Here is a 21,302-nt window from a genome sequence, read left to right as displayed (position 1 = left end):
CTGAAGCCACGTGTGAGGTGGTGAAACTAGTAGAGGTGGAGCTTTGTGGTGGAACCTTGTCGAAACTGAGTGAGACCTTTCTGATGTATTATCAATGCTTTTAAAACTTTTTAATAAATGTGAGCTGTATATTAGCTGGGGTGGAGAGGTTCATTTTTAATCCCTCGGATATTGCACTACTGGAGGCACTTTCTATTTTTTCCATGTATTTTTGAAACTACCGGCAGCTAATGTGGATTACACTGGATTCAAGTCTGAAGTAGCACAGTGGAAGGAACCCTTATCAGATATAGATCATTATGCCGTGTACCCACGACCGGACTTTCTGGCAGACTAGGTCCGACGGACTGTCAGCAGACTTCCAACGGACTTTCCGAACGAATGGACTTTGCCACACACAATCACACCAAGTCTGACGGATTTGAACGTGATGACATACGACCGGACTAGAATAAGGAAGTTCATAGCCAGTAGCCAATAGCTGCCCTAGCGTCGGTTTTCGTCCGTCGGACTAGCATACAGACGAACGGATTTTTCGACCGGACTTGAGTCTGTTGGAAAGATTTGAAACATGTTCTAAATCTAAAGTCCGTCTGATTTTACAACAGCAAAGGTCCAATGAAGCCCACACACGATCGAATTGTCTGACAGATTTGTTCCATTGGACCTTTGCTGTTGAAAAGTCCGGCCGCGCGTACACGGCATCACTTGTTTCTTGAGCGTCCAACAGAGGTTACCAAGGACCAGTGAGGATTTCCTGTAGGGAGAGTTACACAGATTGCAAGGTGTTTGACCCCTAGCAGGGTCGTGTAAGGAGGTGAGAGAGCATTGCATGTGGTGGCCGGGGCACTATGCATATGGAGATTGTTTGAAGCAAACACTTCACATCACAAGAAATTATCACTGTATATATTAATATTGGACTTTTGTTTGAACACTTATATTGCACACTAGTCTGGATTTGTTTTTATTTTTGTGTGTTTGTATACCGGTGCAGCGCTGTCTCATTTACACTTTGTTTACTGTTCTTCTGTGGGCGCACATAAGTGACACCAGCAACAATTTTAGGTTTAAATATTTCTCTGCATAATAGCGCCCAACTATCCTACTTTTAATCAGTCTGCTCAGTGATGGCCACTCCATACGGGGCATAGGGGCACCGCCCCCCTAATGCAAGCACCTGGCCTGTAATATGCATGCAGGGTGCCCGATGCATGGTTTCAAATGTTTTTTTTTTTTGAAGCACGCGATTAGAGCCAGAGGCTCTAATTGGCTTCAAAAAAGGGTGGGCACCCAGTTGTGTGACAATAGCGAATTAATATTCGCTATTGTCTTCCTGCTTCTCCTCCCAGCCAATCAGGAAACGGGAGGTGAAAAATTGGCTGAGGGGAGAAGCACCAAGATCGTATTGGCCAGTACCGGGGGCGGGCAGGATGTATGGGGAGATCCATAAGGGAAGATGGCCGCCTTCATTGGAGCATCAGAAAGATCTCTCTGCTCTGCATTGCTGCCAGACCGCGTGAGTGCCACCCAACTGGGGGCTCGGGTGGTCTGATTGACACCACCTGGGGGGTGTTTTGGGGGGTTTGTTGACCGCCCCTCCAACCCACTGGAGCACCAGCCGCCACTGAGTCTGCTGCAGACAGGAAGAAACATTTCTCCCAGTCTCCTGCCCCCCAGTGAACAAAATAGCTCATTCTCCTCTCTCTCCACCAGTTATCCCTCATTGATCACTGTACAGTGCAACTTTGTATAATAATGAACTCACTGCTGCTCAACTCCAAGTTGCCACAGCTAAAAATGCAGACGGACGATGCATGCAAGCAGCACCCAATTGCAGTGAATCCGATATGCAAGTATCATAGAGCGGCACACATCCCAAGATCACAGGATTAATATATTGATCACAATTAAAAGGTTACATAGCTGGTCCCAACCCTTACGCGTTTCAGCCCTAAATGGGCCTTAGTCATATCGCTATTACTATTATTATCATACAGGATTTATATAGAACCAACAGTTTGTTCAGTACTTTACAATGTTAGGGCAAATATCACAGTTACAATATAATTCAATACAGGTGAGCAAACAGAGGGCCCTTCTTATGAGAGCTAGATGGAGAGCATGGACAAAGATGGTGCTGTCCTTCTGGAGAGAAAAGCGGATGAAGGCATTGTCATTGGGGGCGGGGGTACTGTGACCTCTGTGAAAGATAATACAATTGGAAGTGATATGCCCCATTCCGACCACAAAATCCATCGGATTTTTTCAGACAGATTTTGTCCGACACTTGTGTTGCACAAAGTTGTCGGAAAATCCGATTGTTCTGAACGAGGTGACGTCAAATGCGTACATCGGGACTATAAACGGGCCAGGCGCCAATAGCTTTGCGTGGCACGTTGTCCGTCGGAGTTGTCTACACACGATCGGAATTTATGCGATCTGATTTTGTTGTCGGAAAATTTTAGATCCTGCTCTCAAACTTTGTGCGTCGGAAAATCAGACGGAAAAAGTCAGATGGAGCCCCACACACGATCGGATTTTCCCACAACATGATCTGTTCCGTGTGTATGGGGCATTAGACATTTTCTGACCTGGCATATGTCTGATGACAGGTCCACTTTAAGCTGGTGGTGTTCCCCTATCTATGTACATAGCTGTAGTCTCTCAGGCAGTACAGCAGGACTCATATGGACTGATCTGTGTCACGCCTCTGACTTCTATCATGGACATTATCAGCATGTGACGAAGCCTGGGGTGAGGGTGTGTGTGACGCATGAGTGTTGATCAAAGGTGTGCACAAATCGCTCTTCAAATACAATTTTTATTTTTCATGTGAAACATTGTGATTAATGTAAAACCACTTCCTTTGTGAACATGCCATTTCTTCAAAAGGATTTAACTGATCTCTTGTTCATTGTCTGAAAGTCGCTGTTATTCAGGAACCAGTATTTACAATTTGAAAAGGTTACTGTAGTTCTTCCCTTTTCCCGTCTCGGCCTTGCCTTCTTTCCTCTTTCTTGTTTCCTTCTTTGCTCTCCTTTTCTTGACGGGACTTTGCTCCCCCTCTCGGTTATATATGGGACTATAGCATACTGCACCGTTGTCTGGAATTTATATGTTCAGGTTTGCACCGCCAGCTAAGGGGATCTTCCCTGGACCTTCCCTGTCTTGCAATCATGTCTATTATGATTGATTGGGACTTGATTTTACGGTAGCATCATATAAGCTTGCCTATACTCATGTTTCCACTTCTAGCCCCTTTGTGGGCAGATTAGGTGTTTTTTCTTGTTACTCTGTTTTAAATGAATAAAAATTATTGAACCAGAAAAGGTTAATTCTCTCAAAACTGATAATTCATGGGCAAGTCCACCTAAAAGTGATACCTGAGTTATAGGTGAAGCCTTGTGAGCCTAGTCCGAGTCCCTGGCTTCTTATGTGTCTTGGATACTACAACAGTGAGATCTCCCTGGTATTATCTGCAACTTGTTTTCCATAATATAAATTATAAAGCCTGTGAGGATGGTGAGAACCCCTCATAATGGACACAACAGGTGTAGAAACTCAGGAACTCAGCACATGGGGTGGTGAGAACCCCTCATAATGGGTACAGCACGTGTTCAGACCTGGGAACTCAGCACAGGGATGGTGGAAACCCCTCATAATAGGCACAACAGGTGTACAGACTCAGGAACTCAGCACAGGGGTGGTGGGAACCCCTACACAGCAGGTGTACAGACCCAAAAACTCAGCATGGGGCTGGTGGTAGGCCCTCATAATGCGCACAACAGACTTGGTAACTCAACGCAGGAACAGCAGAAACCCTAAATAATGGGCACAGCAGGTGTCTAGACCTGGACATTTAGGGTAAGGTTGGTGGGAGTCCCTCGAAATGGACCCAGGACAATAATGGGAGTCTCTTATAATGGGCACAGCAGGTCTAGACCCAGGTTAAGGATGGAGGGAGCCAGGTTCTGAAATCTGTGCTGAGCTCCCTAAAAACTACAGAAAATTAGTAGGTGGATCAACCCATCATTATCTGTGTAAAAGTGAGATATGCAATTTGGGTGGACTGACCTTTTAAGCACTGCTATCTTTTAGGTCCTGTCTCTAGTGGACAACTGGGAAAGGCCAAGGTCAGAGTTTACACTTGAAAGAAAGCTGGGACAGGGGTTCTTTGGAGAAGTCTATGAAGGCCTCTGGAATGGAGAGGAGAGAGTTGCCATCAAGACCTTCAAACAAGGTTTGTAACAACAGATTTTGGGGATTTTCAGAGGAAAGGTGTGGGTAGATTCCTCTAAATGTGGATTTTGGGCTCTTGCAGAGGACCTGAACAGAAGTGACATGGAGAAGGAGATAAACGCGCTCAAGTCGTTGTGTCACCGGAACCTCATCCGTCTCCTGGCTGTATGTTCCATCGGAGAGCCAGTCTACATTGTCACTGAACTCATGACCAAGGGAAACCTCCAAGATTATCTTAAAGGTCAACCCAAAGTCAAAATATGATATATCTGAAAACTGCAGAAGCAGGGGATACAGAAGCAAGGGGTTTATGAGATGAAACATAATCCGCCCTTAAAGTAAACCTGTTATCCATTATGAACATCTGAAATTTCATAGCCCTTCCCGTTCCTGCAAATGCTCTTCAGTAACCCACCAAAGACTATGTTTAGATTGCTAGTGAGCTCTTCAGTTCGGGTCTAAGCCCTGACCTCTGTACAGAGATTAGCACCAATAATGGCAGTGTCCTCATTGGCCAACAAGGTGTTCTCATTGGACAAGGATGCCAAGAACTCAGTAGCAAACTGAAAGCAGTCTAACACAGGGCAATGGAGAGGTTTGTTTGGCCTAGGAATGTAATAGTGGGCATCTCACTGAATCTGATTACAATGTAACACTCCAATAACTGATCACACTACCTCCATCCAACCAGATCAAATGTTACGATGTTCTTTATGGCAGCCATTATTGTGTTTGACCATGGTCATATGTCTCTCTACAGGTGTAGAAGGGAAGCGCCTGAGAAATTCAGATTTTATTAACATAATCTGCCAGGTTGCAGATGGAATGGAGTACCTGGAGAAGAAACATGTGGTCCATAGGGACCTGGCCACACGGAACATTCTGGTCGGGGATAACCTCATTTGTAAGATAGCTGACTTTGGCCTGGCTCGCTTGCTGAAGGTTTGATATAATCTGCTGTCTTGTCACAATGTCACATACAGTACAGTTTAGTCACTTTTAAAGCGACCCTGTCATGAGAGGGGGCTGTCATTGGTGGCCTCTTGATGGTTCCTCATGCCTTCTCACCAGGAGAAAACAAAAGTTCCACAGGAGGAATTCCCCAATCAACACTGACTGTAGGGTTGCCACCTCATACCTTTAAACCTGAACACATGTGACTTACATAGGTTCCGCGGCTAATTTAATGCAGATAAGGCACCAAGTGAGTTTAATTACCACCTTAATCAGCCACAGAACCTGTGTAATTAATATGTGGTCAATGTTAACAGGATGAGGTGGCAACCCTAACTGATTGTGTTTATGGGGAAATTGAGCGCTTTTCTTCCCTGGGACCTGTGGTTGCAGGAAAGAAAGTGGCGTGGCCTGCTAGGGAACGAGTATTCTCAAAAAATTAGGTCATCAATGGCAGCCTCCATTATTCATCAGCTCTTGGGGGGTTAGGGTAGAGGGCATCCAGGACATTGGAAGAAAAAAAAAATACAGTGACAGGAAAGGACCATGTGACTGCTGAAAATGTTCACCCTGGGTGGGATTCGGGGACACATTGTATGCTTAATAGAATGAGAACATTCTTTTGTACAAGCTCCACCCCTTGTGTAATGTTATTGGAGGTAGCATGGGGTCTGGTTTATATGAAGAACTCATTTTCAGCAGAATAGACTCCCAAACAAGAGATGGTTCCCATGGTTCTTGAACTATAAGTAGATGCTCCTCTTAGCATCTACTTCTCCCTACAGCTTCACTTTAAATGTAAATGCAAATGTCCAGAGGAGGCCAGAAAGAAAATACAATTTGTATATTTAAGGCCTCGTACTGACCCATTAAATCCTACCACCCTAGGCACCAGCCCTCAGATACCATTATGATAAATAAAGCCTGAGGTGGGGTATCCCAAAGCTTTTTTAGGAACCTAGTATTGTCCCTGATATTCTTTTTGTATTTTCAGGATGATATGTACTCTCCAGAAAACAACCGAACCATACCAATAAGATGGACAGCACCGGAGGCCCTTTCCCACTGTAAATATTCTACCAAGTCTGATGTTTGGTCCTTTGGGGTCTTGGTTTATGAATTGTACACATACGGCGAAACACCATACAAAGGTGAGCAGCTCTGAGAAACAAAACCTGGGTGAAACATATTTCCATTACCCTAAAGGAGGGGAATTCTTCCTCCTCCTATCCACTCCATTGGGGAACTAAAGGCAAGTCAATTACTGGACAAGAAGTGGCACCATGATCCAGGTGCGTAACTATAGGGGGTGCAGCAGTCGCGACCGCAACCGGGCCCTGTGATGCAGGGGGCCCATGCAGCCCCCTCTACATATGGCCAGCAGCAGCATAGGCAGCTAGGGGTACCAGTGCACCATGCACAAGGGTGGCTGGAGGTGGAGGGTGACTAGCAGAGCTCCATGCATTGCCGCTCAGTCCGATGTGTGTTCTCCCCGGCCAGAGTCCCGCCCCCCCCCCCAGTCCGGCCCACACTGCACTGCATACTTCTCCCGGGTAAACAAACTTTAAGCACACAGATGCAGTGCAGCCCTATGAGAGCCGGCTCCCCGGAGGACACTGCAGGCTTGTCTGCCAGCCCCCCTCCTCCTCCGTCATACACAGATGATGAAAGGTCTTTCTGGGAGATATGCTGATCGCCCATCCAGCACACTGGATGGAGCCCAGGCCAACATGGATGAGTGCGCGGCTTACAGCTTGGTCATGGTGAGTGAGAGGACCCCATCCCCCGCACACCATTACATACCCCCTCCATCTCCCCCTGGGGACAGGGACTCCCACCTTCCCTGGGGACCGGGACCCCTTCTCACCTGGGGGCAGTAACTTCATCTGCCCTGGAGAAAAGGACCTCATCTCTTCTGGGGACGGGGACCCCATCCTGCCTAGGGACAGTCCCCCAATGGGGCACCTAAAAATAAATAAAAAATAATTAAAAAAAACTACTGATACCAGTGGTGGAACTACAGGGCTCACAAAGGTCATACCTGTGACCACACCCTGGAGTTCCCCCGCCAGACTCGGAGGGAAGGGCCCTGGCTGGGGTTCAGGGGGGCCCTTCATGGTTTCTTGCATCGGGGCCCTGAAGGTTCTAGTTATGCCACTGCCCTGATCCACAGGAGGCCTGGCAGTGCAGAAGATCCTCATGGTGGAAGAATAGTCAGGATCATAGACGAGAAGTCTCACAAGTCTCAGAATTCTAAAATGCAGAAAAGCACATAGGCTGGTTCAACACCTTGTTGTCTACTTAAAACTACAATTAATGTAATGAAGAGCTCCTAATTCCTTCTGGGGACTGAGTACCTCTCAGGCACCCCTTTCTAACTCTCCGGCTCCCTGCCCACCACATACCCCTGAGCAACCAGTAAAATGGGCATGGGATGAGCCTATAGCTTAATTTGAGTTGTGGTCGTTTAGAGGAAAACCCTGGTTTGAATAAAAAGCATAGAATCTTTTTAGAGGAGCTGATGGTATTACATAATACAGCCAACGAGCGCTTTCATGTCCTTCCCAAAATAACATAACATTTGACACCCTCAATAATGTGTGCTCATTAGAACAATTTATTTGAATTGTGGCATTTTTAAGGTGCCAACAATTGTACCAAATTATATTCTACTGTTAAAAAAAAAAAAGAACTTTTATTTTAAAGTAATTGAAACAAATTCAGTTTGGACTTAAAGCATTTGTTACCCCAACATTTCATATTTCTGATATGTGCCTGCTGCACCATGTAAGAGAAAGTATCCTGTTCTCTTTGTATTGCTTCCTTTGTGTAAAATCACTGGTGATCCTGCTAGTCCCCTTGCTTTCCTATTAAAACTGACCACACTAAGCAGACGAGCACACCATGGTCAGTTTCCCAGCTATGCTTGGAACTCAGTATGCTCTCCTCCAATGATCAGACTGGTACTAACATGCCCCTGCTGCACAGCCAGCCAATCACTGGGAAGCTCAGTGTACTTCTGCTTCTCCTCCCCCAGTTCATATGCAGCTGAGAACAGAGGGAATGTGATCACTTAAAAAAAAAGGGAAAAAAGGTATTTTTTTTTGTTTATATATCTATACACACACATGTTTTGCCTTTCATTTTTATTTTAAACTGAATTGGTTGTTTTACAAGGTGATCGATTACAGTCACTTTAATACCATACATTTGACAGGTAATATACATAATACATAAAACTAATTACTATGTGTTTCACAGTCAATCATTATGTATCCCCTTTAATTCAGCAGGTTGGGTCCTAGATAGAAATTGGGGCCCAGACAGGAGAAAGGAAAAAAATGCAATGATTACGAAGCGTTTCGTGGGTACTGACCACCACTTCCTCAGGTTCTGTGAAACTCAAGTTAAATAGAGAGTTAGTCCAGGACTGGAATCATAGGCTACTCTTTGACAATGGGACATTTTTGCTGGAAGCTACCAGAATAGGTGGAGGGCAGTTGGAGGGATTTGCTTAATTCTTCTTTCCCTGCCTTTGGCTTCTTGTCCCCTTTTTTTTTACATTCCCCCATCCTGCTATTTTCTCCCTCCTTCCTGCCATGTTTTTTCCCTCTCCTGACCATTGTGGAGTATATCTGGGGTACAGGTATAGGAAAGGAGATGATAAGCCATTGTTCGTGACACATCATGATCCCACAAGAAGTTACCAGCAGGTCTCTATACATAGAATATGATTGCCTGCCCTCCTCCCAAGGGGAGGTTTGGTGTGGCTGGTGGTCCACAGGTTCTATGAATACAGTCTGGGACTAACTCTCTATTTAACTTGAGTTTCACAGAACCTGAGGAAGTGGGGGTTGATACTCAGGAAATGCATCCAAACTGAATTTGTTTTAATTCTTTTAGAATAAAAGTTGATTTAACAGTAGAACATATTGGTATATTTGGTAAATCTTTGGCACAGTAAAAGTCCCACAATTAGAAGAAATTGTTCTTGTGACCAAGTCTCACTGACTTTAAGGACGTTAGTGCCTATCCACACAATCCTTGCCTATCCACACAATAGCAACCAGGTCAGGTCCAATCACACTTCCTCCGAAGAAGTGTCACATGGAGGTCTCTGTGGGTACTTCCTAAAGACTATTATCCAATTTAGCCTGAAATAGAATAATGTCTAGTAAAACCATAAGTGGTGTAGGAACCCCATCAATGGCTTTTTTTGTGGGCTATGTATGAAGTTAAAGTATATCTAAAGACTATAGGACATTAGACCATAGGACCATAAAGAAGAACAAACATAGCCACCTTCTAACCGGAAGTCATATCACAGCAGCCAAAAATAAAGAGGAATTTGGAGGAGGCTGAGACCAATAGCACATACTGTTTAAAACTAATGCCGCGTACACACAAACGGACTTTGAGGGACTAGGTCCGACAGACTTTCGACGGAGTTCTGACAGAGTTCTGACAGACTTTCCGAATGAACGGACTTGGCCACACACAATCACACCAAAGTCAGACGGATTCAAACGTGATGACGTACGACCGGACTAGAATAAGGAAGTTCATAGCCAGTAGCCAATAGCTGCCCTAGCGTCGGTTTTTGTACGTCGGACTAACATACACACGAGCGGATTTCTCGGTAGGAACTGGGTCCAGCGGAGTTCCGGCGGAAAAATTTGAAACATGTTCCATTTCTAAAGTCTGTCAGATTTTTACAAATCTAAAGTCCGCTGCAGGCCACACACAATCGAATGGTCTGCCGGAATCGTTCCGTCGGACCTTTGATGTCGAAAAGTCTGCTCGTGTGTACGCCGCATAAGTAGCTAAATATCTACAGCTAAAACTTTGTTTAGTTTTGTACAGAGTTGGGGATGGGTAAAACCCCTGTCAAGATTATTGTGTCATCTCTGTCTCTATTGGGGAGATTTCCTTTACAAGAAATGAGAATAAGGAAAGGAAGGAAACCCCTTCCTGGACAGCTGTCACCATATTTTAAACCAGTTGAAAGATTTCCACTCTAATCTGGTGACATCTCAATATATTGGATTTTTCCCTCACTTTTTGTCCTGGTGACAATGACCATGAGAACAAATAAAGACAGCGATTCTTTCTATTGAGGAGTAAATCGTCTTCCAGAATGTTATAGCTCTGGAAGCTAACTGTAACGTTTTAATGTGTTGGTACCTGTTTCCGGTGTTCTGACAAAAACTGTCCGCCTATCGAATAGTGTCCGCCCCATACTGCGCAGGTGCAGCGCTTGCGCAGTACGGAGGACAAGGAGTCGCCGAAGAGTCTCTGAGTCCAGGTGTAAGCCCAACCATCCAAGTGGACATACGGTAGCGCATAGTAACAGGGCCCCACGGGGGCTCGCTTCGCTCGCCACGCTTCGCTCGCCACGCTTCGGGCACGGCCTCGCTTTGCTCGGCTATTTTTTATCCTAACTCTATGTCCACTTGGATGGTGGGGCTTGAACCTAGATTCATCTTCAGAGACTTTCGTAATCTCCTTGTCCTCCGTACTGCACAAGTGCAGTACAGGGAGGACACTATCCGATGTGGGACAGATCTCGAAACAACACCGGCAAGAATTTTTTTTATTTTACCTAGCTACCCCCCTCCCCCAGACCAGACCCAGAACTTGCATTGGTTACCAATGTTCTCTTGACCTTACAAAAATGCAATTGAAACAACCTCAGGTTATGATGGCTTCCAAACAAACTATTGCATGGGCCTGGAAGACCCCGCCTCTGTATAACAGAGATGAAAAACCACATTACAAAGGCATTAATCCACAGTAAGATTGAGGCAATCTTACTAGATGCAATTCTCAAACACCTAAAGGTCTGGCAACCTTGGGTTGATAATAATTTCCAGTGCCTTGAAAAAGTATTCACACCCCTTGAAATTTTGTCATGTTATAACCAAAAACGTAAATGTATTTTATTGGGGTTTTATGTGATAGATCAACACAAAGTGCCACATAATTGTGAAGTGGAAGGAAAGTGATAAATGTTTTTCACTTTTTTTACAAATAAATAAGTGAAAATTGTGGGGGGTACATTTGTATTCAGCCCCCGGAGTCAATACTTTGTAGAAACGCCTCTCTCTGCAATTACAGCTGCAAGTCTTTTTGGGGATGTCTCTATCAGCTTTGCACATCTAGAGAGGGACATTTTTGCCCATTCTTCTGTGCAAAATATCTCAAGCTCTGTCACATTGGATGGAGAGCGTCTGTGAACAGCAATTTTCAAGTCTTGCCACAGATTCCCAATTGGATTTAGGTCTGGACTGTGACTGGGCCATTCTAAGCCCTTGTACACACGGTCGGAGAATCCGTCGGAATGTGTCCTATCGGACCGTGTTGTCGGATAATCCGACTGTGTGTGGTATGCATCGGACTGATTTCGTCGGAATATCCGTCGGACCCAATTTTCCAACATGTTGGAAATATTTTCCGACCAACTGGTTCGATCGGACATACTCCGATCATGTGTAGAGAATTTTGATCGGACCAAGTGCCACGCATGCTCAGATCAAATTCCTACATCAAAGCTATTGGCTATTAGTCCCATCGTAACGAAATTACGTCATCACGTTCTGGATGATCGGATTTTTCGACAACTTAGTCCGACCGTGTGTATGCAACAGTTTCGGACAAGATCCGACAGGCAAAATCCAACGGACAAAATCCGACGGATTTGGTTGGCAGAATGTCCAACCGTGTGTACAGGGGCTAACACATGAATATGCTTTGATCGAAACCATTTCATTGTAGCTCTGGTTGTATGTTTAGGGTTGTTGTCCTGCTGGAAGGTGAAGCTCTCCGGCCCAGTCTCAAGTCTTTTGCAGACTCTAATGCCGCGTACACACGATCAGATTTTCTGACAACAAATGTCGCATGTGAGCTTGTTGGTGGAAGTCCGACCGTGTGTATGCTCCATCGAACATTTGTTCTCGGACTTTCAGCCAACAAATGTTGGCTAGCAGGTTCTCAAATTTTCCACCGACAAATGTTTGTTGTCAGCCTTTTTCGACCGGGTGTACACAAGTCCGTCGGACAAAAGTCAGTGCATGCTTGGAATCAAGTGCTCGGTCTTGTAAAACTAGCGTTCATAATGGAGATATCACGTAGACTTGCACGTTCCTAATTGTTGGCTAACATTTGTGTGACCGTGTGTATGCAAGGCAAGTTGCAGCCAACATCCTTTGAACAAAAATCCACAGTTTTGTTGTCGGAAAGTCCGATCGTGTGTACGGGGCATAACAGGTTTTCTTCTAAGACTGCCCTATATTTGCCCTGTCCCTGCTGAAGAAAAGCATCCCCACAACATGATGCTGCCACCCCCCTGTTTCACAGTGGGGATGGTGTGTTCAGGGTGATGTGCAGTGTTAGTTTTCCACCACACATAGCGTTTTGCTTTTAGGCCAAAAAGTTCCATTTTGGTCTCATCTGACCAGAGCCCCTTCTTCCACATGTTGGCTGTGTCCTCCACATAGCTTCTCTCAAACTGCAAACAGGACTTCTTATGGCTCTCTTTCAATAATGGCATTCTTATTCCCACTCTTCCATAAAGGCCAGATTTGTGGAGCGCACGACTTATGCCTGTGTACATGCGAACGGAAATTCAGCCAGCAAAAGACAGATGAGAGCTTTTGGTCGGAAAATGGGACCGTGTATATGCTCCAGCGGACTTTTGCTGGCCAAATTCCTGCCAGCAAAAGATTGAGAGCAGGTTCTCAATTTTTCGGTCGGAAATTCTAATCATCTGTAGCAATTCCGATGTGCAAAATTCCTACGCATGCTTGGAAACAATTTAACGCATGCTCGAAAGCATTGAACTTAATTTTCTCGGCTTGCCGTAGTGATGTACGTCACTGCGTTCTTGACGGTCGAAAGTTCAGCGAACTTTTGTGTGACCGTGTGTATGCAAGCCAAGCTTGAGCGGAGTTCCGTCAGAAAAACCATCCAAGATTTTTCTGACAGAAAATCCGCTCGTGTGTACGCGGTATAATAGTTGTCCTGTGGACAGATTCTCTCACCTGTGCTGTGAATCTCTGCAGCTCCTCCAGAGTTACCATGGACCTCTTGGCTGCTTCTCTGATGAATGCTCTCCTTGCCCGGCCGGTCAGTTTAGGTGGACGGCCATGTCTTGGTAGGTTTACAGTTGTGCCATACTCTTCCCATTTTCGGATGATGGATTGAACAGAGCTCCGTGAAATGTTCAAAGCTTGGGATATTTTTTTATAACCTAACCCTGCTTTAAACTTCTCCACAACTTTATCCCGGACCTGTCTGGTGTGTTCCTTGGCCTTCATGATGCTGTTTTTTCACTAAGGTTCTCTAACAAACCTCTGAGGGCTTCACAGAACAGCTGTATTTATCCTGAGATTAAATTACACACAGGTGGGCTCTATTTACTAATTAGATGACTTCTGAAGGCAATTGGTTCCACTAGATTTAGTTAGGGGTATCAGAGTAAAGGGGGCTGAAAACAAATGCACGCCACCCTTTTTAGATATTTCTCTGTAAAACATTTTGAAAAAAAACATTTATCATTTTCTTTCCGCTTCACAATTTTATGTGCCACTTTGTGTTGGTCTATCACATAAAATCCCAATATAATACATTTATGTTTTTGGTTGTAGCATGACAAAATGTGAAAAATGTCAAGGGGTATGAATACATTTTCAAGGCACTGTACCTCTCGGTTTTGATTCTTCCCTTTTGGAACCATGACTATCCTGGGGCATACTGGTCTTCTGAATGATACCCCCTTCCCGGTGTCTGCAGTGACTTCTGTTTCCCTTATCTTCTTTTCTTTCTATTTATTTATCTTGTTTTTCTTGTATTTTCTCTTCTTTTCCCTCAAAAGTATGTAACTCGTTTTTTGTGTCTTTTGCACCTTGGATCCATTGGATTGGCTGATCTTAGCCACATAGCCACATATACCGTATTTATCGGCGTATAACACGCGCCGGTGTATAACACGCACCCCCAGTTTAGGAGGGAAGTTTAAGGAAAAAAACTTTTAGAAGGCAAGTTTAAGGAAAAAACCTTACATTTTAAATGTCCATCAATGTAGCCTTCCACTGTCCCCCTGCAGCCCTACACTGTCTCCCTGCAGCCCTACACTGTCTCCCTGCAGCCCTACACTGTCCCCCTGCAGCCCTACACTGTCCCCCTGCAGCCTTTCCCAAAATTGCAGTATGGTTAGTTTTAAATTTACCGCCGCCGCTGAAATCTTCGGCTCCTCCCGCCGCCGCAGTCGAGATCTTCGGCTCCTCCCGCCGCCGCCGAGATCTTCGGCTCCTACCGCCGCCGCCGAGATCTTCGGCTCCTCCCGCCGCCACAGTCGAGATCTTCGGCTCCTCCCGCCGCCACAGTCGAGATCTTCGGCTCCTCCCGCCGCCGCAGTCGAGATCTTCGGCTCCTCCCGCCGCCGCCGACATAGACCTAGCCGAGCCGAGGGTACTCGGCTACTCGGCTCTGCTCGCAGTAACGCCCCCCATCCTGCCCCTTGTCCTGGCTCCTGTGATGGACACAACACCGGGCCAATGGCGGGACGTAAAGGCTAGGAGGCGGGACTGGGCGTGACTGAGAGCGGAGCCGAGTACACAGTACACTCGGCTCAGCTCGGTAAATGTCGGCGGCACTCCACAGACAGCGCAGATCGGCAGGTCGGCAGGGGGGATCGGCGTATAACACGCACCCATGATTTTCCCCCCATTTTAAGGGGAAAAAAGTGCGTGTTATACGCCGATAAATACGGTAGCTCTATGTTTGCAGTCCCCTTTTTGCCTTTTTCTGGGTTGTTACCAATCCAATTTCTGTGACCTTATTATGTACTTGTACTTCATGTTGTTGTGATACTATCTTTGAAGTGGGTGCAAACCCAATTTTGACTTTCACATGTACCAACTGCGACAGTGTTGTTATTTTCTCATGTGTTTAAATATATTGAACAAGAAGCCTGCCAAAGGTTAAAACCTTTCCTACTCTATATAAAAAAAAAAAAATGTTTTGGCATTCTGTATACTGTAAAGTTATGTGGTCTTTGTAGAGCAAAAAGGTTCTTCCTCTTTTGCTTTTTATGAGTTATGGATCAGACTGACTTGTCTCTCTTCTCACCAGGGTGGAATAACCGGGATGTCTATGCAAAAGTCTCCCATGGCTACAGACTTCCTCAGCCGGTGAACTGCAAAAATGAAATATACAATTTGATGCTGCTTTGCTGGAAGGACAAGCCTCAGGAAAGGCCCAGCTTCCAGGAACTGGTGGAAACCCTAACGGTCATCGAGAGGACTGTTCGATAACAAACTGGACTTTGAAAAAAATTTGAACAGTTAGTGTGATTCTCCATTGGTGAGCAACAAAGTAGAGCGTACTTTTTTTTAACAAGTATTATGAAGTTATTTTTCTGCCCAATGACAAAAAACTTTTTACCAGGACAACGAATTATAACATCCTCCACCGAACAAACTTTTATCTGACTAGACCGTACTTCAAGATTGCCTCTTAGGCTGGCGGGACAGTGACAATTTTCAAACTGGCGGAAGGACGGACTTTAAAACTTGTATATAGCTTTGTACAATTTTGGGCATAAAACTGTCTTGATTTTCGATTTATCATAATGAGACGTGTCAAATTAGATATTCATTGATTCCAATGAAGATTTTTTATTTTTTATTTTGTAGCCCTTTTTCATGAATGGTTGCATCTATTTCATTGCTTTTACCACACAAACCTACAAAACATAATTCTATGTCAGATTTACCATAAATTATTGGGGATTTGGAAGAAAAAAATGTCAGTAATATCACAGACACCCAGCACTTTTAAATAGCACCTTGAAAAACTTTTTTTTCCGTCTGAAAATATAGTCATTACTAACGTCTGGATATTGCAGGTCCTTAAACGGATTCAGAACATCCCAAATTGGGATTTTTGGTTAGATGTTGCTAGGTTTAAGGACTCCCTGACTTTTCCTCTATCTCAGAGACTTTGGTGGCAATAACTCTGAGGAGAAATCTGACCATTCACCCGTTGTGAATATTTTGGGGGTCTCTCTAGTTCCCTGCTGGATTCAATATTATTAACTTTATATCTTAGAAAGAAGCAACTGTACAACTGTATGAAAGGTGACACTCCATGGTTTGAAGATAGGTAAAGTAGGGAATTGTTACAAAGATATTCCCACTAAAATCCTGAAGGACAGAAGAAGTCAGGGGGTGATGGAGCTTATCGGCATCTGCCAAAAGCTGAAATACCTGTTGTAGGCAGGGTGAAACTGTCCACTTTGCGGCCACAACAGTTTCCCACGCAAAATGCCCTGTGCCATGGGAATGTTCATTAATGTCTCAGTTTCTAGAGCCAGTTGTCAGAATGGAAATTTAGCCATAGAGTTATAAGCATGTTAAATAACCTATACTGATGCTACTTAATTTGGTATTATGTGGTTGAAAAAGGGTTTCCGCTTACACACTAAGGATTAATGACGAACAAAAACCGGCACCGGTGTAGCAGTTTGGTGCCATCAGATCACACACCTTATTCTATAATAGAATCATCTTTTGGAGGGGTCAATCAGATCTGATTTGTGAGCAGACCAAACAGAATACCAGCTGAGTTACATATGTTAAAATGGGTATGGATAAATCGCAGAATTGCCCAATTGGTGTCCAGTACTTGAAAGAACCTTAACTTTTTCAATAAAAACATGAGACAATTGTACCTCCAAACGAATAAATACCACTTAGGTGCAGGTTGAAATCTCATAGATAAAACTAAACACTATCACATGTGTAAACCACCCATAAATCACAGTGTGGAATATCTTGTGAAATGTGACAATTCAAAAATCAAATATGTGCCTATAAATGAAAACAATCAAATGACACAAATTATACACAATAGCACAAGTGCATAAAATTGTGAACATACAATAAAATGAAATTAAACAGTGAATTGTGAAATAAAGTCCATAACACGTGAAGAAAGTCGTCCCCGCACTCGAGACCCAACAAGATGTGTGAACTTTACCACCAAACCAGCAGAAATGGACTCTTACCGGAAGGCTATGATCCCCTATTACGAAGGATCAAATGAGACGTGAGGCCCCTGGATGACACAAGTTATTACGAAACGCGTAGGGCGGAACAGCAGGCTGACGTCACCTCGTGCTCCACACGTATACCCAGAAGGACGGGCTGTCTGTTTTGTGTTCCGGCCGGCGCTTCAGACTGCTTTGCTTTCTGAAACTTTTTATCATGTAAGTGCAATATAATCTTTTTAATAAATTAGTTTTAATGGTTTTACACTATGGAGCGCTTTATATTTTCCATTCATTATGATATCCACGGATGTCCTAATTGTTTGTGAAGTGGATGTTACTAGTCTGTCACCATACCTTTGGTCCTTTGAGAGCTAATCCGTTATATTACACGTCTCATTTGATCCTCCGTCATAGGGGATCATAGCTTTCCGGTAATGCCGCGTACACACGATCCGAATTCCGGGCAGAAAAAGACCGATGAGAGCTTTTCATCGGAAAATGCGACCGTGTGTATGCTCCATCGGAATTTAGCTGTCCGAATTTCCGCCAGCCAGAAATTGATAGCATGTTCTCAATTTTCCCAACTTTCTATCGGTAATTCCGATCGCGTGTATGCAATTCCGACACGCCAAAAATCACGCATGCTCAGATTCAACTACGAGACGGAAGTTATTGGCTACTGGCTATTGAACTTCCTTTTTCTAGTCACGTCGTACGTCACCGCGCTATAAATTATGGGAAGGCAAGACAGCTTGAGCCGAATTCCGTCGGAATTCTGTTGGGAAAACCATCAGAGCTTTTTCCAACGAGAATTCCGATCGTGTGTACGTGGCATAAGAATCCATTTCTGCTGGTTTGGTGGTGGAGTTCACACATCTTGTTGGGCCTTGAGTGCGGGGACGACTTTCTTCATGTGTTATGGACTTTATTTTACAATTCACTGTTTAATTTAATTTTATCTTTGATTGTTCACAATTTTATGCACTTATGCTATTGTGTATAATTTGTGTCATTTGATTGTTTTCAGTCATAGGCACATATGTGATTTTTGAATTGTCACATTTTACAAGATATTCCACACTATGTGATTTATGGGTGGTTTACACATGTGATAGTGTTTATTTCGTTTTTTAATCACATGGTTAGCGCGATTCTATCGTTTTTTTCTTTTTTTCTGAAATCTAAGAGCCAGACTATAATGTCAGACGCAAAACAAGAATCCCTACCTGTTTGTGTCCCAAGCCTCGTCATGAATACTGGAAACATCACTTCCGCCGGAACACAACAGGCATGTGCCACGGACTCTTCCTGACTGGGTCCCAAGCCTCTAGATGGATCCCGGAAGCAATGATAACATCCTCTGGGACGCAAACAGGCATGTACCGTGGACCTAGCCAAATGGCTCAGAGACATCTGGCAGTTCCCCGCCCACCACTAATGTCCCGCGTCGCATAACCTAATGACACAGTGAAGGGGAGTGGTGCTGCCGAATACACCCACTTGACTACACAAAATGCAGTCACATGTATAAATAACACAATGTTGCATAATCTCTAGAATAATTCATCCTATAGGATGAACGCAATCAGAGAAAGTTAAAAGACAGCACTCCCATAGGAAAAACCAAATGGAGGATGTGCAAGTAATATGTGCACATGCTCCCCAAAGCGTGCAAGGTCACGCCACAGCGCCATCATGTGGGGAAAAAATATATGAGCCAACCTAGGGAGCATGTCAACCGTGCCCCTGCACCCACACCAGGGACAAGGTCACTCACAAAGCTCCCTGGAGGCAAACAGTAGGATCCCCACAGACACATGGTAAAGTGTTAAAACCAGGGAGATTACTGTCCAAACGAGATGTCAGAACACAGGTGCAACTGCAATCATACATCAGTAAGATAATGGCAACACAAAAAAGGTACATCAGTACAATAAAATAAATATATGGTGATAAATGTATGGTCCTGTCTAAAAAAAACTTCATGGATGTGGGATGTATATAGGAGAAGCAATACAAATCTAAAGAATAGCCAAATGAACACTTGAAAGAGGAGCGGGCAAAAGCAGAAAGGCATCGCAAACAGAAGCCACCCTGGCGAGAAGGTGCCCCTCATGCCCGGTTGATGAAACAGTTGATGTCCCAATCAACATTCATACTGTAGGGCGAGTGGCACCTTAACTTGTGAATCCAGTAGGTTTCAGGCTGCGATACACCCCTAAGGTAGGACTCCCCCCTCCAATGTGGAACTTGTCAATAACCTGGAAAAAGGTACCCGTAGGATCTTTCCCATGATGTTCCAGGTAGTGACGGGGAACACTATGCTTGATGTAACCCTTTCTGATCTTTGCTATATGCTCATTCACTCTAACTGAAAAAGTCCTTATTGCGCATCCAACGTATCGCCTCTTACATGGACATGTAATCAAATAAACAATGTACTTCGTAGCACACGTGGTGAAGTGATTCATGTTGTAAGTCTGCAATGTTATAGTGGAGACAAAAGTATCAGATTTGCATCTGAGAACATTGTGAAGGCATACGTTACACTTCCTGCAGGGGAAATACCCCTTGCACTCAGAAAAAAAAAGAGACAAGCCATGGGGAGCAACCTCACCCTGGATGGAGCGAGCACCACGATAAATGATATCCGCCCCGCTCTGGCAGGGCCGGTCCCAACACCCCATCATTAAGCAGAATTTTCCAGTGTCTATTTAATATCTTTTTAATTTCCCTATGCTGGATTGAATTCCTACTGAAGGGGTATGAAGAATGCCACACAACAGTGTTAAGCAAGTATGCTAAAAAAAAGAACTAGGCTGTTGTTAAGGTTAACAAACTACGCACTAAAATACACAACAAACCAGTAGAAGAGTGGTACCTGGGTAAGGAGAGGTGTCCTCCAGTAGCGAGGGAGACGCTATTTGGGCTTTCTCCATAGCGGTCCATCTCCCATAGCAACAGAGCAGACCAGCCTTATGGAGGCCCTCAGCCTAGCTATATGGTACGGAAGAGGAAGAGTTAGCACAGGACATACATGAGATCCATGGCAGCCGTCTAATAGGATTTCATTCTGTTATTGGGAGTGAGGTAACAGGGGTACGCAGGCTGGTGGAGGTGATGCAGTTCTACCCCCACTCTGAATCCAACACATACAAGTGACTGTGTGTAGAGCTATGGGACAACACTTAAAGAAACTCGGCTTCATTACTACACACAGTGGGAGCTCATCTCTAAGTCAGGGGTTTGCCTTCATGTTAGACTGAACACATGACTGCAATTCCCGCCTAGCCCTGGGCATTAATGAGTGCGCTTTCAAGCAAGGTACCCCTAAGTGCATGGTCATGGTAGGCCCCACCCACAACATGGCACAGTCTGACATCCTCATCACCTTACAGCTGTTCGGGCCAGGTCGAACCTCCAGTGGCAGCAGGAAGTGAATAATTTAGCAGCAGTATTACTGCCGCTTCCCCTCTGACTAATTGATAGAAGCAGTGATGTCACCCCCCTGGTGATGCAATTATGCTGATTGCTATAGGCCTGGGCATTGTCACAGGTCTCACAGGAAAGGGTTACTTTAACTTGTAATCTATAACAATGGATTCCCAGAGCACCATGGGACAGCTAAAGAGACAGAAGAAGCACTTCCCTTTCAAGCAACCTGTCTCTGTTTGAAACATCTCCTGACCCCCGTATACTCACCCTACATGCACTCACTGTCTCTGTGCAGTGCTTATATTGGCTGTGTCGGTGACCCAGGCAAGCAGAGACATCACTGCCCTGTAATGTGATTAGGCTGCTCCTTAGGATTGGGTACCGTCCCAGTGGAGCAGATCACATGCACCCTCATACCCAGAAGTGCTAGGTAGTGTCAATAGCTGTGGAGGATCAAATTGCTGCAAATTTTCCATTTCATATAAAAAAAACAGTAAAAAAAGTTTCTGAAAAAGCCAAAGTATACAAATAACAAATGTAACAAATGCACAAAAAGGCATAAACACAAATAAAAATAAAGCTAAATAAAAAAACTAAATAACACTTAGTGACACCCCCC

General features: G+C 44.5%; 1 protein-coding gene across 1 annotated transcript in view; it reads left to right on the top strand.

Moving 5' to 3' along the window:
- LOC143936057 (tyrosine-protein kinase Srms-like) overlaps positions 1-15,882 on the top strand; it is a 48,849-nt gene extending 32,967 nt beyond the window's left edge. The window contains exons 4-8 of the mRNA XM_077460367.1: positions 4,102-4,243; positions 4,325-4,483; positions 5,003-5,184; positions 6,191-6,347; positions 15,328-15,882. Of these exons, the coding sequence (XP_077316493.1) occupies positions 4,102-4,243; positions 4,325-4,483; positions 5,003-5,184; positions 6,191-6,347; positions 15,328-15,509 (822 nt within the window). The 3' untranslated portion in view covers positions 15,510-15,882. The remainder of the gene's footprint in view (positions 1-4,101; positions 4,244-4,324; positions 4,484-5,002; positions 5,185-6,190; positions 6,348-15,327) is intronic.
- Positions 15,883-21,302: the final 5,420 nt, after the last annotated feature.

This window comes from Lithobates pipiens, unplaced genomic scaffold, assembly GCF_037356315.1.
Source record: "Lithobates pipiens isolate NorthernLeopardFrog02 unplaced genomic scaffold, aLitPip1_a1.2 Scaffold_28, whole genome shotgun sequence".
NCBI classification, from domain to species: domain Eukaryota; kingdom Metazoa; phylum Chordata; class Amphibia; order Anura; family Ranidae; genus Lithobates; species Lithobates pipiens.
Note: the sequence above shows the minus strand (reverse complement) of the source record. Positions and strands in the feature narration are given on the sequence as shown.